Source organism: Dothidotthia symphoricarpi, assembly GCF_010015815.1.
Source record: "Dothidotthia symphoricarpi CBS 119687 unplaced genomic scaffold P153scaffold_3, whole genome shotgun sequence".
Taxonomy (NCBI): domain Eukaryota; kingdom Fungi; phylum Ascomycota; class Dothideomycetes; order Pleosporales; family Dothidotthiaceae; genus Dothidotthia; species Dothidotthia symphoricarpi.
Window position 1 is genome coordinate 1,621,786 of NW_022985010.1, and position 12,938 is coordinate 1,634,723.

A 12,938-nucleotide genomic window follows, 5' to 3' on the forward strand; every position below is an offset into this window, starting at 1 on the left:
TGACCACTTACAAAATCAAGAAACTCGGCAGAGAGATTGATACTTCACTACCACCGCATGGCTCTCCCACCACACGACCTCGCTCTTGATCAAACACCATCGGATACCACCGATCCCCCGTCCCCCTGCACCCAACCCTCGCCTCCTAAACCCAAATACGCCATCGACGAAGCCACAGAAACCTACCTCAGCCACAGGGGCCAGATGACCATCGAATGCGGCTATGCGCTGCACCCGAGGGTTGGTGCGCGCCTACCCCACTTCGGGACTGGTCCCCGGCGTATCGCACAAGATGTTCCCCACGCTTCCGTCGTACGCGCCGGCAGCGAATTGCGACTGAATTTGACCCTTGTCAAACAACATGGTGTGCATCAGCCTCGCTGCGCCGCCCACAGACATGCTGCATCTTGCCGCCGGCAGGCATGTTACAGAGGTTGCCCCGCGATGCCTATGTTGTCACTGTCCGCCTCCTTATTTCGAACCCATCCCACTCGAGCCAGCATCCTCCAAATATTCTATGGATCCACTTACAGCATTTGGTCTTGCAGCCAACATCCTCGCCGTCGTCCAAATCACTGCTGAGTTACTCACACGGATCAACGAATTTCGATCTACAGCAGAAGGATTACCCCGAGGGTTTCAGTCTTTACAAAAAGAACTGCCGATCTTAACACTCTCTCTTAAACGTATTGATCTGGCTATAAAAGATGGGTTGGTACCTGATGATAGTACGGAGGCGCTCAACCCGATCATCGAAGACTGCAAAGAGCAGATCAAAGCCTTGAAAGATATCATCGATAAAGTATTGCCGAAAAAGAATGCGACGACTGTCGCTCGCGTGACGAAAGCTGTTACAAGTTTTCGGTACGATGGCGAGGTCAAACATAGGGAAGAGGTGATAAGGGGGTATGTGGCTATGCTGACACTGGAGCGTGTTGTATCCAGTTCTAGCAGAGACTTGGTTGGTATGTAGCAAACTCTCGCATTTCTTGGATTGCATAACTGACAGATGCCTCTAGTGTTGCGGCCCCCACCTACTCCAACATTTGTCTGCCCATTTGGACAGGACGCCGATTTCGTTGAGCGGGCGGTGCTCGCGGATATTTTGTCGAAGACAGGACCCGGCTCACGACAAGCGCTTGTCGGTGGAGGCGGCATTGGGTAAGCACATACCACAGTTTTTGTTTCTTACGGGCTGTTCTGTGATTCATGCTGATCTTACTTTCATTAGTAAATCTCTGCTCGCCATCGAATATGGGTTTCGGGTACGGAAAACCTCTCCTGAGACGTGGGTGTTCTGGGTAGATGCCGAGAACAGTGCCAAGTTCGAGGCAGGCTACCGAGAAATCGCCAAAGCGGTGCAAATCACAGAAGCGACCACTAAGAATGCTGATATATTCAAACTCGTCTACGAATGGCTACGGAACGAACAAAATGGATCCTGGGTGCTGATAATCGACAATGCCGATGACAAAACTGTCTTTACGGACTATTTGCCAAACCGCGAAGGGTCAGATGTTGGGAAACAGCTACGCGACTATCTACCACAATCGTCGAACGGATCTATCTTGGTCACATCAAGAAGTCGTGATGCTGCATTTCAAGTCACGTGTAACTATCGGCACATTACTACAGTTGAACCAATGACTGAAGACGAAGCTAGGAGCATGTTACAAAATCATTTGGAGGGAAACCACAGCGAAAGTGACATGAAGTTACTCATCGAAACTCTCGGCTATATACCACTTCCCATATCCCAGGCTGCAGCAAACATCAGCAGAAGATCGTTACCGATAACCGAGTACTTGAAGGAGTTGAGGGACAGTGATGAGCGATCCGCAAGCTTGTTGGACGAGAGCACACCGGAACTGCGTCGTGATGCTCGTAGGTCCAACTCCATCGTCGCTACATGGAGCGTTACATTTGAGTACGTTCGCAAGACAGCACCCTCAGCTGCTAGGCTCCTGTCGCTGATGTGTCTGTTTGATCGTCAGGACATTCCGGAAGCGCTTCTCCAAGGACAGTACGGGGAAGAAGTGAATGCACCGTTGCCGAAAACCCGCAAGACTTGGTGGAGACGTCGGCCGCGCATGCGCCGGACAAAGAAGCAACCTCTATACGTCAAGTCGCTACCGTCTAACTTCGAAGATGATATGCTCATGCTGAGAGACTTTAGCCTCATCAAATTGAACAATGATCGCCACCATTTCTCAATGCATCCACTGGTACAGTTCATCACAAAGAAATGGCTTGTCAAGTACAACGAGTTGAATGTATGGAGCCACGTCTTCATCTCGATTCTTAACATCAACTTCCCCAACCCAGATAAAGGTCAATTTGCCAAATGCGAACCATTGCTCGCTCACGCTTACGCAGCGATTCCTTACCGGCCCTCTGACACTTCAACGCAGTCCCTTTCAAACTGGGCATCCGTGACAACAAGAGTAGCAAGCTATTACTATCAGCGAACCGTCTTCGACACTGCACAAAAGATGTACCGCATCGCATTCGAAGCCTTTGAAATTTCTCTCGGCCCAAGCGCTCCAGAAACGCTAGAAGCCAATACAGAACGAGGCATCATTCTCTTCCACATGGGTGAAGAAGCCGAGGCAGAGAAGATACATCGTCGCGTCCTCATGCTCAAGAAACACGCGCTGGGCCCCGATCATCCCAGCACGCTGGACACAATGGACCACCTAGGCGACAGCCTCCGCTTCTTAAAGCGCACCTCCGAGGCCGAACCCCTTCACATACAAGCCCTAGACGCCCGCCTGCGCACCCTCGGCCCCGCTCACCCAAGCACCCAAAAGGCCCTCGACAAGCGCGGCACCTTCCTCGTCGGCCAAGACCGCTTCGCCGAAGCCCACACTGTTTGGAAGCAAGCCTACACAGCAAGCAGCAAGGGCATAGGAGACGAAAATCACTCCAAATGGTGCAACGAGCTGAACCTGATCGGCGCAAAACTCTTCCTGGAAGGTCGCTACAAAGACGCAGAATCCTACTTCCGCGAAGCCATGACGGAGATAGAACGAACGCTCTCCCCCACCCATCCCCAGCACTGGTGCCTACAGAAAACCGCCCTATACCTCGCGCGCGCCCTCCACGAACAGCAAAAATACGCAGAGGCAGAGACCATGTACCGTCGCTCTTTCACCTTGGACGACGCGCAGTACGCCGCCGATAATACCGAGGCCTTGCAGCCGATGAGCGAATTAGCCGCCCTTCTATGCAAGACGGGGAAACTCGACGAGGCCGAAACACTGGGTACTCATTGTTTGGAGCGCCGGACTAGCGTGCTTGGGCCGCAGCATCGCGATACGCTGGAGAGCGCGTGGGTACTCGGCGGCGTACTGGAGAAACTGGGCCGGTTTGAGGAGGCGCTACGTCTCTATCAGACGGCGTATGAGGGCGCGGTGGAAGCACAGGGCGAGAGTCATGAGGATACGAAGGAGTATTTGAGGGATTATACGGCGCTTCGCGAGCGGGTTGAAGAGATTGAGGGGCGGAACAAGAGTGCTGTGGCGGAGAATGCGCAGCTTGACTTTGGGTGTGGGGATGCGATGGCTGGAGCGGAAGAGTTTGCTTCGAGGTCGGACGGGGCGATGCAGCTAGGGATGGGTAGGTTGGAGATGGTGGGTGTTCTTGCGTGATGAGTGCCGACCATGGATTTACGAAGTGAAATGAGTGAATAAGGGGGGAGAGGGGGGTTTGACTGGGCTTACAATCACGAATGTATTACTATTGACGTTTAGAACCAGAGATACGCCACATTTGTCTTGATAGAATCATTGCGCAACTCCCACACCTCACCACTTATACTCCACACCCGAAGGCGCAATATCCTTCCCCTTGTGGCTCTCGCCCTCCTTCTCCTTCCCCTTCCCAGCAGCATCCACAACCGGCGCCTCAGGGACCTCAATCCCGCTAATTTTCCACATCATACCCGGATACGAATCGCTATACACAGCGACATCAACCTTCTTACCCTGTGCACCAGGCGGCAACGACACCTTGGCTGAAGCAGAGAGTTTTGAACTTCCACCGCCGTTTTGTCTGCCGCCGCGTCCACCACGACCACCGCGCCCAAAGCCACCTTGACTACGATTGGGGTCGCTCCAGCCGACGCGTTTGAGTGCAATGATCTCGTCGGTGCTGGAGTACGAGACGATGGCGAAGAAGCCTTCGGTTTGGGGCTTGGGGTAGCGCGGGGCGAAGATACGTATACCGCCCTGGGTCATGCGCGCAGGGTTCTGTCGCGTGATATTAACACTCAGCGTGATCGCGTTCACAGTACCGAGATCGAGTTTCAAGACCGGTAGGCGGGGGACAGGCTCGACGAAGCGCTTGACAGCAGGGGGAGCAACGCCCGCGAGCTTCGCGGCTTGTTCCAGCGCGGCTGGCCGTGCAGTGGTGGTCTCGATGAGCGTCTTCAGACTGGGTTTGGGGTGCTCGAGACGTGCCTTTTCCTTGTCGACGTCAACACCGGGGAATATGGATAGGGGGCCGTCGGTGGGCCAGCGAGCTGATTTTATGGATTGCAGGAGTGTGATCATTGTTGCGCAGGAGGAGAGGTAACCCAGTTCGGTCAGCACGTCGATGGATGCTTGCACGATACGGATACTCTGGTCCAGAACGGAGTTCAGGTCGCCGACGTAATCTGAGATGGGCAGGTCGATGCGTGAGAAGTGTGCTTGGAGGAGTAGGAAGGCTTTGACGTGCGGGTCCCACAGTGGGAGACCAAAGTCGTCGGCCTTGAGTGGGAGGGCTTTTGATAGCTCGGCATTAATGAGGTCTTCGTTGTGGCGGACGGGCAGCTCGTCGTATTCGGTAGCGTGCGAGATCCAAGATAGTGCGTCAGAGAAGGTGGCGTCGCGTTTGACGTGCTTCACTAGGTAGCGAATCGTATTGTGGCTGAGGTAGTAGTAACTCATGATCTTTCCAAGCGGAGTAGGATCGACTTCGCCGGTAGGCTCGACTGCAGCACAGGATGATTCGTCAAGTTCCCTGAGCGAGGTTTCTACCAGCTCAACCATGTAATCGTTAGCCATGGTTTGCGCAACAAGGGTGTTGTGCTCCTCAGCTGAGATCTCAAGACCGTAGAAGGAGGGGTTCTTGTGGAGACGACGGAAGAAGAATGTCCACGTCAGATAGTCGAGTGCATCTTGCTTTGTGGCGATAGTACCCGCAGAAATTTCGGCGCCCAAATGATTGTCAAGAACCTTATGGAGCGACGACTCGACAGGGAAACCAGTGTGCAAGAAGTGCTTGTAGAACTCTTTCTTCGCGTCTTGCGTAAAGATACGCGCAATACCGGAAGAGTCGAACTGGGGACGACCAGCACGACCCAGCATCTGTAGGACATCGGTCAAATCCATGTCCTTGTAGCCTTCCGTCTTCGCATCGAAGAACTGTGTACCCTTGACGACAACAAGGTGGGCTGGCAAGTTTACACCCCAAGCGAGTGTGCTGGTAGCGACGAGAATCTGAATTTTGTTGTTTGCGAAGAGCTCTTCCGACAGCGATCTATCCGTCTCAACGAGACCAGCATGATGAAGACCAATTCCAAAGCTCAATGCCCTGCGTAGTGAGTCATCTTTGACACGGGCAAGGTTGGCCTCCAGGTCGTCCTCAGACATGTGAAGGAAGCGTCTAGGGTTGTCTTCCATACCGCATAAGTTGATCAAGTCGTCGGCAGTAAGTCGCGTCTGTCGTCGAGAGGCCACGAATACAATGACTGGCTTCTCTGGAGAATGCGCCTTAATAGCGAGGAACGTTGGTCGGTTCATCGACTGCATGAGTGGGCAGAAGCCTCGCTGGTGTGGAAAGCCGTCGATGAAGATCTCCAGTGGCACAGGACGGACAGAGTGACGGAAGTTGAACAGGCCTTCCTTAACACCCAACCAGTTTCCAAGATCCGACGCATTGGCACAAGCAGTTGACATGCCGAGGAGACGAACAGAGCCTTTCTTCTGCGAGGCTATGTAGTTCATACGAGATACAATGATCTCAAGAATCGGGCCACGGTCACCACCCAGAAGATGGATCTCATCGATGATGACCAAGCTGACTTGCCGGACATAGCCACGCGTTTGCCAACTACGACTGATACCATCCCACTTCTCAGGCGTTGTGATGATGATGTCGGCGTCGCGAATAGTGCGAGTGTCGGGCGTGTTATCACCAGTCAGCTCGACGAGCTTCAATCCCATCGGCCCGGCCAAGCGCTTGCCCCAATCTTGCACTCGCTCTCGAACAAGTGCTTTCATGGGCGCAATGTAGACAACCTTCGATCCTGGCTTCTCGCGGAATGCCCACCACATGGCAAGTTCGGCAGCGACGGTCTTGCCACTACCTGTGGGCGATCCAAGCAAGACATTGGCCGGGGTATGGTACAGACAGTGGAAAATCTGTGATTGCATAGGATTGAAGTATTGGAAGCGTTGCGCATAGACCTCCTCAAGAAGTGGATTCTTCAGAGCAGAGAGAGGTAGTGGCTGTAAGTTGAGAAGATCTGTGTAAACACTCTCCGTATCTGGACGGATCAAGTGTTGAAAGGAGATCGGATGCACAGTCTCCGCACCCAGCCACTTGTCTGACACGGCACGCACATAGATCTGCGTAGGCAGGGGATCCGAAAGAGGGATTGTGAAGTTGAGTTCATGGTCGTCATAGAGCTTTCTCCGGGATAGGATGAAGAACTCGTAGTGAAAGATCTCGGATGTCTCCGAGTTTTCAACCCAGATCCAGAAAGACTCAGAGGTTCCATGATGTCTGTCATTCCACTTGAACTCCGGCGTGAGCCACAAGCGGATGCGAAGCACGTCTCGGTTGAGAGGAGCAATCTCAGATTCGATGCTCAGGGTGGGGAAATTGTCCAGGATCTTGGAGATGACACCTCCCATCTTCTTGTTGTGGACCAAATCTCCAATCTCAGAATGATCCATATCGCGCAACGATTCCACGGAGGGGAACTTCTGGTCGAGTTGTCGCAAGACTGGTTGTGGTAGGTCGAACTGATGAAGCGGATGCTCTATGGACCAGCACCGGTGTTCGATCGACTGGCAGAGGCTGAGAAGCACGAGACATTGGTATCCCCAGCGCCTATTAAGCGCAATCATGAACAGTGCTCGTGCAATACGAGAAGCATTCTGGGTGATATAGTTCGTGTCTGAGACAAGCGTAAAATCTTCAAGTCTCGCCCTTGAGATATGAGCTTGCAAAAGAATGTTGGTTTTGCCGTGAGGTGTCGCAAAGCCACCTTTAACGTCCGCTATAACGTAGCCTTCCTCTTGAAGTGCAGAAAGCTCCTTCTCTTCTGTGTCGCGTGACTGGACCTGGTCAAACTCGCCGCTCATACTGACCATGGCTAACGCATCTGCGTCTGAGCTGCGAGGCCTCATCATGGTGTTGAAGATCTCGATACTCGATTGCTGGACATAGTATTGGCTAGCAATACGGCCTACGTCCTTTGCTCGAAGGTCTTCAGTAACCTCGTTGAAGATGATCATCTGTGCTTGCTGCAGGGTTCGAGCGGCATCCATGATCAACTTGCGGCGTCTCTGAACAAGCTGCGGATCATCTCTGATCTCCGCCCATTCGATGCCATACATGAGAGGGCTCTTCTGCATTCGAACAAACAAGTACGAGTAGCCAAGCCATTGCACAGCTTCTGAAACTGTGGTGACCGTACCTAGGGAGATCTCAGCGTTGAGATTGTCTACGAGCTTCGCAGAAAACCTGGACTCGATAGGCTGTTGTTCGGTGACGGCTCTCATATAGTGATCGAGTCTGTCGTGCGTTGTGCAAATGAAACCAATACCCGTGTCTTGGAACTGAGGTCGACCGGCACGACCGAAGATCTGCAAGACGTCCAAAATACCGAGATCAGTGAATTTTCCCTCCTGCGCGTTGTAGACTTGCGTTCCTTTGATAAGAACAGCGGCAGCAGGCAAGTTGACACCCCAAGCTAAGGTAGCTGTACAGCAAAGCACTCTGATGACGCCGTCGGCGAAAAGTCGTTCAATAAGGTTTCTGTCTGATCGAGGCATTCCTGCATGATGCGTACCCATGCCTTTCCCTAGAAGCTCTCGCAGCTCCCGACCCTTGGATTGCTTCATGTCGCGCACAGCAACGTCGTAGCGCGGATGATCTGTTGGATCAAACAAGTCGGAACACTGCTCGTCCACTGCTCGGTCATATAGCATGCGTGCTGTCTTGACTGTGTCCTTCCTCGAATGCACGAAAACCATGATTTGGTGCCCTCGTTTGAGCATCTCGACGACCTTGTCGAAGGCTACCTTTTCCAGGTTCTCTCGAGACTTCATGCTACCTGGTTTTCCTTTCGCGCCAATGAAGTGTTGCTCCAAAGGAACTGGACGAAACGACTGATCGAAATAGAACAGACCAGCCATCTTGTTCACGCGAAGGAAGTCGGCGACATCGACGTAATTGGGCAAAGTAGCAGAAAGACCAACGATTCGGATGAGAGACTGTGTACTTTCAACCTGTCGTTGGGTTCTCGCCACCAGGCTCTCCAGTACGGCACCACGCTCATCGTGCAGCATGTGGACTTCATCTATGATCAGCAAACGCACCTTCTGCACGAGCTCAGTGTCTCCGGTGCTCTTTCTCGTCACGACGTCCCACTTCTCTGGCGTAGTAACGATGATCTGTGTGCCCAAGATCTCAGCCTTGGTTAGGTGCATGTCTCCAGTGAGTTCGCGAGCTTTGACGCCTAGCCATGCCAGGCGCTTTCCAAGCTTGTCCGTTACTTCAGCAGCGAGTGCCTTCATAGGCGCAACATAGATGATCTTGAAATCTTCCATTCTGACCGTGAAGTCGGTGGCATCAGGCTCCTCAATTGGATTTGGAACGATGTTCTTCGCTATAGTGTTAAGAATGGTGAGCATGGCTGCGTCCGTTTTACCTGCACCAGTTGGTGCGCAAATGAGCATATTCTCACTCGTCTTGTATGCAACTGGATATACTAGACTCTGCATTCGGTTCAGCGCTGTGTAGCCTTTAAATGTGCGCTGACAGAGGCCGTCGAGGTCTTTGATTTCGATAAGGCTCTGGCCAGTCCCGACCTTGCCGACTGGCATGGCAGGGATTCCGTACTCTTCGTAGAGGTTGTCATCGTAATGCGTGTGGTCGTGAGGGAGAGCGTATTTCTTTCCGTAGGCGGAGAGTTTGTTTCCAGCTGCGTATGACTGATAGACGTGCGGATACTGAGGTCCTGTGCGGTTCACTGCAGAAGATAGAGTGGCAGTTTTATGTTCCCAGTCCTGCTTGCGCAACGCTTCTTCACGCTCAGCTCTGGTTTGGAGGCGATCTACGAGACCGTTCTTCTGAGCAGGGGTAGGATCATGCAAGGACCGCATGAGGTCCTTTCGATGAGAGATGAGATCGGCCACCAAATCCAGCTCTTCGTAGCCTACGATATCTGCCAGCATCATCTGCAGCTCTTCGTCTTTTTTATGTCAATAATTTGGCTTTCAAGTTGTAGAGACAAGCGACCTACTATTGCTGTCACTGGCTAAGATGGCCGAGATTTGCTCTTTCAGAGCTCCAGATTCCAAGCCAGAACTTCTTTGAGCGACACCAGTACACTTTTCTGTGAGCCATTGCTGGTCGTAGAGACCGCTTCCATTTGAGGCTTCCGCATACTGGTCGAGGTGGTCGCTGCTGTATTCGTCCTCATATTCGTCGCTGATGATATCCCAAATATCCTCGCCACTGACTGTCCCAGAGAAGTCGTCGTCATCGAAGTCCAGGTCATCTCCATACGCTGGTGTCTTTTCAGTGTCGACAGGCAGATTCAGCTCTGCAATTGCCTTGCGCATTGCGTCGAGCTGCTCGAGCCATTGTGACTGAGCATCCTCCACAGACGGGGACATGGCTTCGAAAGGCTTGAGGTTGATGGAACTGTTATTCTGGCCGCCTTCAGTCTCTCAGAAGGTGAGTGAGTACCACCTTCCTGGTCGGGTCGTTTGCCTCTCTTTGAATGCTTGGCGAGGTCGATGATGATCTGACTGCTGGGATCCACTCGCCCCACCCCCGCCGCTAGCTCGATTACCTCAGCAGCGCGCCTGCGCGCCACGCATTCGTCGGTCGGCTGGAGGTGAGTTGGACGATAGCTAAATCTCCACGATTGCGAACAGCTAGGCACCCATTTGTTCCACCACCTCACCAAAATCTCACCCTTCATCCTCTCCTTTACCTCGGAGTTCTCGCCCGACTTATCGCCATCATGAAGGTCATCTATATCGGAGTAAGCGCTGCTCTCACCGCCGCATCCCAGCGCGAGCATCTAACGACCATGTCCAGATTTTCAAGAACGAGACCAAGCCCGCGGTCCCGTTGACATCCGTGTCAGACCTTACAAGTTACAGTCGCTTCACAAGATCGAGCATCAGCGAGTTCGTACGTCACAACGTCTTTCCATCCAAACACGGGCGCGAGAATCAAAACCTCGTGACGAGCCCACGAGCTGACAACGTTTTCAGGTGGCATTCTTCGCAAGTCAGGTCGCTGAGCGAACACAACCAGCGCAAAGACAAGATGTTGAGGAGAAAGGTACGTACCTTCTGGCAGTATGCAGGCCGTCGTCGACACACAGCAGACTAACGCGATCACCTCAGAATACATGTTCCACGCCTATGGCCGCACAGAAGGCGTTTGCGGCATATGTATCACCGACCTAGAATATCCCTCGCTTGTCGCTCATCAAGTCTTGTCCAAGGTCGTCGACGAATTCCTGTCCAAGTACCCACGCTCCGCCTACGCCAACGTCACCAAAGAAAACATCGAGAACAAGTCGTTCCCCTTTCCAGAGCTCGCCGATTACATCAAGAAGTACCAGGACCCGCAACAGGCCGACAGCATCATGAAGATCCAGAAAGAACTCGACGAGACAAAGATTGTGCTGCACAACACCATCGAGAGCATCTTGGAGCGCGGAGAGAAGATCGATAATCTGGTCGCAAAGAGCGACGGTCTGAGTGCACAGAGCAAGATGTTCTACACACAAGTATGTATCTTGTGCTTTTGAAAAACATTCACAGGCATGGATGCTGACTCCTCACGCAGGCCAAGAAGCAGAACTCTTGCTGCATCGTCATGTGAAACGCTTGTAATGTCCTGGTTTGTACGGCGTTTTTTGTTGGATCCAATACTTGAAATGACTCCAGCGCGTTGCGTCCCTTTTGAATAAGTCATATTCCGTCTTGATGTTTCTCATGTTCAAGCCTGCAGTTGGTGGTGTTCAAATGATTTCGGTAGGTATACACTCACAAAGTTGTCAGCGCTACATCCCTTTCCAATACACTTCTTACTCCAACCAACACCAATCCTTTCCTTTTCAGTCACATTCAGCTATCATTCTTCCATCTCGTGATCATCCTCTAACCCCTCATCGACCATACCGTCTTCCTGTTCTCTTGGGCTTTGGGGAGTAACAGCATTCTCGCCTCCGGCTTCTGTTTTCTCGTCTTCACAGTCCGAGACAACCATATCGTCATCCTCCGGATCCCAAAAGTCGTCCTCTTCGAGACTCGCTTCAATTCCAACCATGCCTTGCCCCTCCTCATCTTGCTCTTTGATCCCCACATTCCCAGCCTCATCATCCTCATCAATATCCCCAACTAGTCGTGCATGCGCTTCCAAGTTAGTCCCCACAAACGATGCCTGCCTTTCCCAACAGTCAAACTCATCCGGGCCCCCTTTTCTCACATCCCTCTTCCACACAAAGAACATATCCGTCGTCGTCCTCAAGACATCCGTCCATCCCACCACCCATGTCGGATCCATCATGGCGAGCCACGTCTGGACATGTTTGAGCATGCGCTCTTTATGATCCTCCGCGGTGAGCTCGCGGTACGTCACATCTGGCCGTTCGGGAGGCTTATCGCAAAACAACACCCTGCACTGCTTGACGTTGAACTCCCAATCATGCGCGAGCCCGTGGTCTTCCCACCCGTCTTCGTCGACGCAGGCATGCGTTTCGGGTTCGTACGCTATGCAGTTGCGGGAGAAGAGCTCGTAAGGACGGTGCCGTGTATCTTGCGGTGTATCGCCCGAAAACCTCACCCTCAGATTCCTCCTTCTCGGTTTAACCTTTTTGGGCAGCACACTCTCGTCCAAAAACTCCGCCGGGAACCCAAATCGCGCACGCTCGACGTAATCCTGCAGTGCGCCAACAGCCGCGTACTTCCCCACAATCTGCACATCATACGCTGGATGCGCGGCCTCCCACTCAACCTCCGCAACGGCAATATCTTCCAACTCTTGCACTGCGTTCGCGAATTCCGTCTTCGTACGCGTATACGCTTTGCGCACTTGCTCAGTCGGCACAACCCGTTGCTCTTTCCACGGTCCCCCAGCCTCGTCCCACCGCCCCCTCAACGCCCCAAGTAGCTGCACATATGCATCCACCACACACCTCGGACACCGCTCCACCTCTTGCCCCTCGCTTGCTCCATTCTCGCCCAACGTGGGATGTCCCGCGTGCACCGCATGGCCGCATGTAATCGCGATCTGGCCCCCGGTGTTCAAATGTGCTTCTGCTTCTGCGTCGATGAGGGGCACAGGTTTTCGCGTTTTTTCGGCGTCCCGCCACGCGAGGAAATCTGCGTATTCGAAGGCTGTGGGGAGCGGTGTCCAGCCATAGTTCTCGTGCGGGTCGCGCCACTGCGCGTATTCGTCTAGGTCTATGGGGTGGAAGAGGACGGAGGCTTGGATGTGGGGGTTCTGTTCCATGGTGGGTGGTGCGGGGACAGGTATTCTGCTCATGTTTAGTGAGGTTCGACGAGTGGCGGGGGTATATGGCTTTACGTGGGTGAATGAACACATAGGTGCATGACTTTGCTAGAAACCTGCGCACCCGCTTGTCTTAGTCACGCAGAGTGAAAGCGAGACAAACACACTCAGCACATGACCGT

The 12,938-nt window shown here is 52.9% G+C and overlaps 4 protein-coding genes across 4 annotated transcripts; 2 read left to right on the top strand and 2 right to left on the bottom strand.

Annotated features, from left to right (window-relative positions):
* Positions 1-369: 369 nt before the first annotated feature.
* Positions 370-3,800, top strand: P153DRAFT_308692 (TPR-like protein). Its single transcript, XM_033664713.1, has 3 exons — positions 370-965; positions 1,020-1,161; positions 1,232-3,800. Exons 1-3 carry the CDS (start codon positions 398-400, stop codon positions 3,648-3,650), a joined length of 3,129 nt encoding a protein of 1,042 aa, XP_033528014.1. The 5' UTR covers positions 370-397; the 3' UTR covers positions 3,651-3,800.
* P153DRAFT_363787 (Sec63-domain-containing protein) lies at positions 3,351-9,891 on the bottom strand. The gene is made up of 2 exons (XM_033667448.1): positions 9,521-9,891; positions 3,351-9,469 (listed from the first exon to the last, which is right to left on the bottom strand). Exons 1-2 carry the CDS (start codon positions 9,840-9,842, stop codon positions 3,807-3,809), a joined length of 5,985 nt encoding a protein of 1,994 aa, XP_033528015.1. The 5' UTR covers positions 9,843-9,891; the 3' UTR covers positions 3,351-3,806.
* A 302-nt stretch (positions 9,892-10,193) lies between these two features.
* P153DRAFT_308696 (snare-like protein) lies at positions 10,194-11,411 on the top strand. Its single transcript, XM_033664714.1, has 5 exons — positions 10,194-10,270; positions 10,327-10,422; positions 10,506-10,575; positions 10,641-11,029; positions 11,089-11,411. Exons 1-5 carry the CDS (start codon positions 10,250-10,252, stop codon positions 11,122-11,124), a joined length of 612 nt encoding a protein of 203 aa, XP_033528016.1. The 5' UTR covers positions 10,194-10,249; the 3' UTR covers positions 11,125-11,411.
* Positions 11,377-12,901, bottom strand: P153DRAFT_332635 (uncharacterized protein; the record flags this gene model as incomplete). Its single annotated transcript, XM_033665519.1, has 1 exon — positions 11,377-12,901. Exon 1 carries the CDS (start codon positions 12,847-12,849, stop codon positions 11,377-11,379), a length of 1,473 nt encoding a protein of 490 aa, XP_033528017.1. The 5' UTR covers positions 12,850-12,901.
* Positions 12,902-12,938: the final 37 nt, after the last annotated feature.

What these genes read in the sequence shown, in the direction of transcription:
- P153DRAFT_308692 (XM_033664713.1), top strand. Translation starts at nt 398, where the DNA reads ATGCTGCATCTTGCCGCCGGCAGGCATGTTACAGAGGTTGCCCCGCGA. An exon ending in TTCTAGCAGAGACTTGGTTG is followed by an intron (nt 966 to 1,019) that starts GTATGTAGCAAA and finishes AGATGCCTCTAG; the next exon opens with TGTTGCGGCCCCCACCTACT. An exon ending in GTCGGTGGAGGCGGCATTGG is followed by an intron (nt 1,162 to 1,231) that starts GTAAGCACATAC and finishes TACTTTCATTAG; the next exon opens with TAAATCTCTGCTCGCCATCG.
- P153DRAFT_363787 (XM_033667448.1), bottom strand. Translation starts at nt 9,842, where the DNA reads ATGCGCAAGGCAATTGCAGAGCTGAATCTGCCTGTCGACACTGAAAAG. An exon ending in CTTAGCCAGTGACAGCAATA is followed by an intron (nt 9,470 to 9,520) that starts GTAGGTCGCTTG and finishes GACATAAAAAAG; the next exon opens with ACGAAGAGCTGCAGATGATG.
- P153DRAFT_308696 (XM_033664714.1), top strand. Translation starts at nt 10,250, where the DNA reads ATGAAGGTCATCTATATCGGA. An exon ending in GATCGAGCATCAGCGAGTTC is followed by an intron (nt 10,423 to 10,505) that starts GTACGTCACAAC and finishes CAACGTTTTCAG; the next exon opens with GTGGCATTCTTCGCAAGTCA. An exon ending in GCAAGATGTTCTACACACAA is followed by an intron (nt 11,030 to 11,088) that starts GTATGTATCTTG and finishes CTCCTCACGCAG; the next exon opens with GCCAAGAAGCAGAACTCTTG.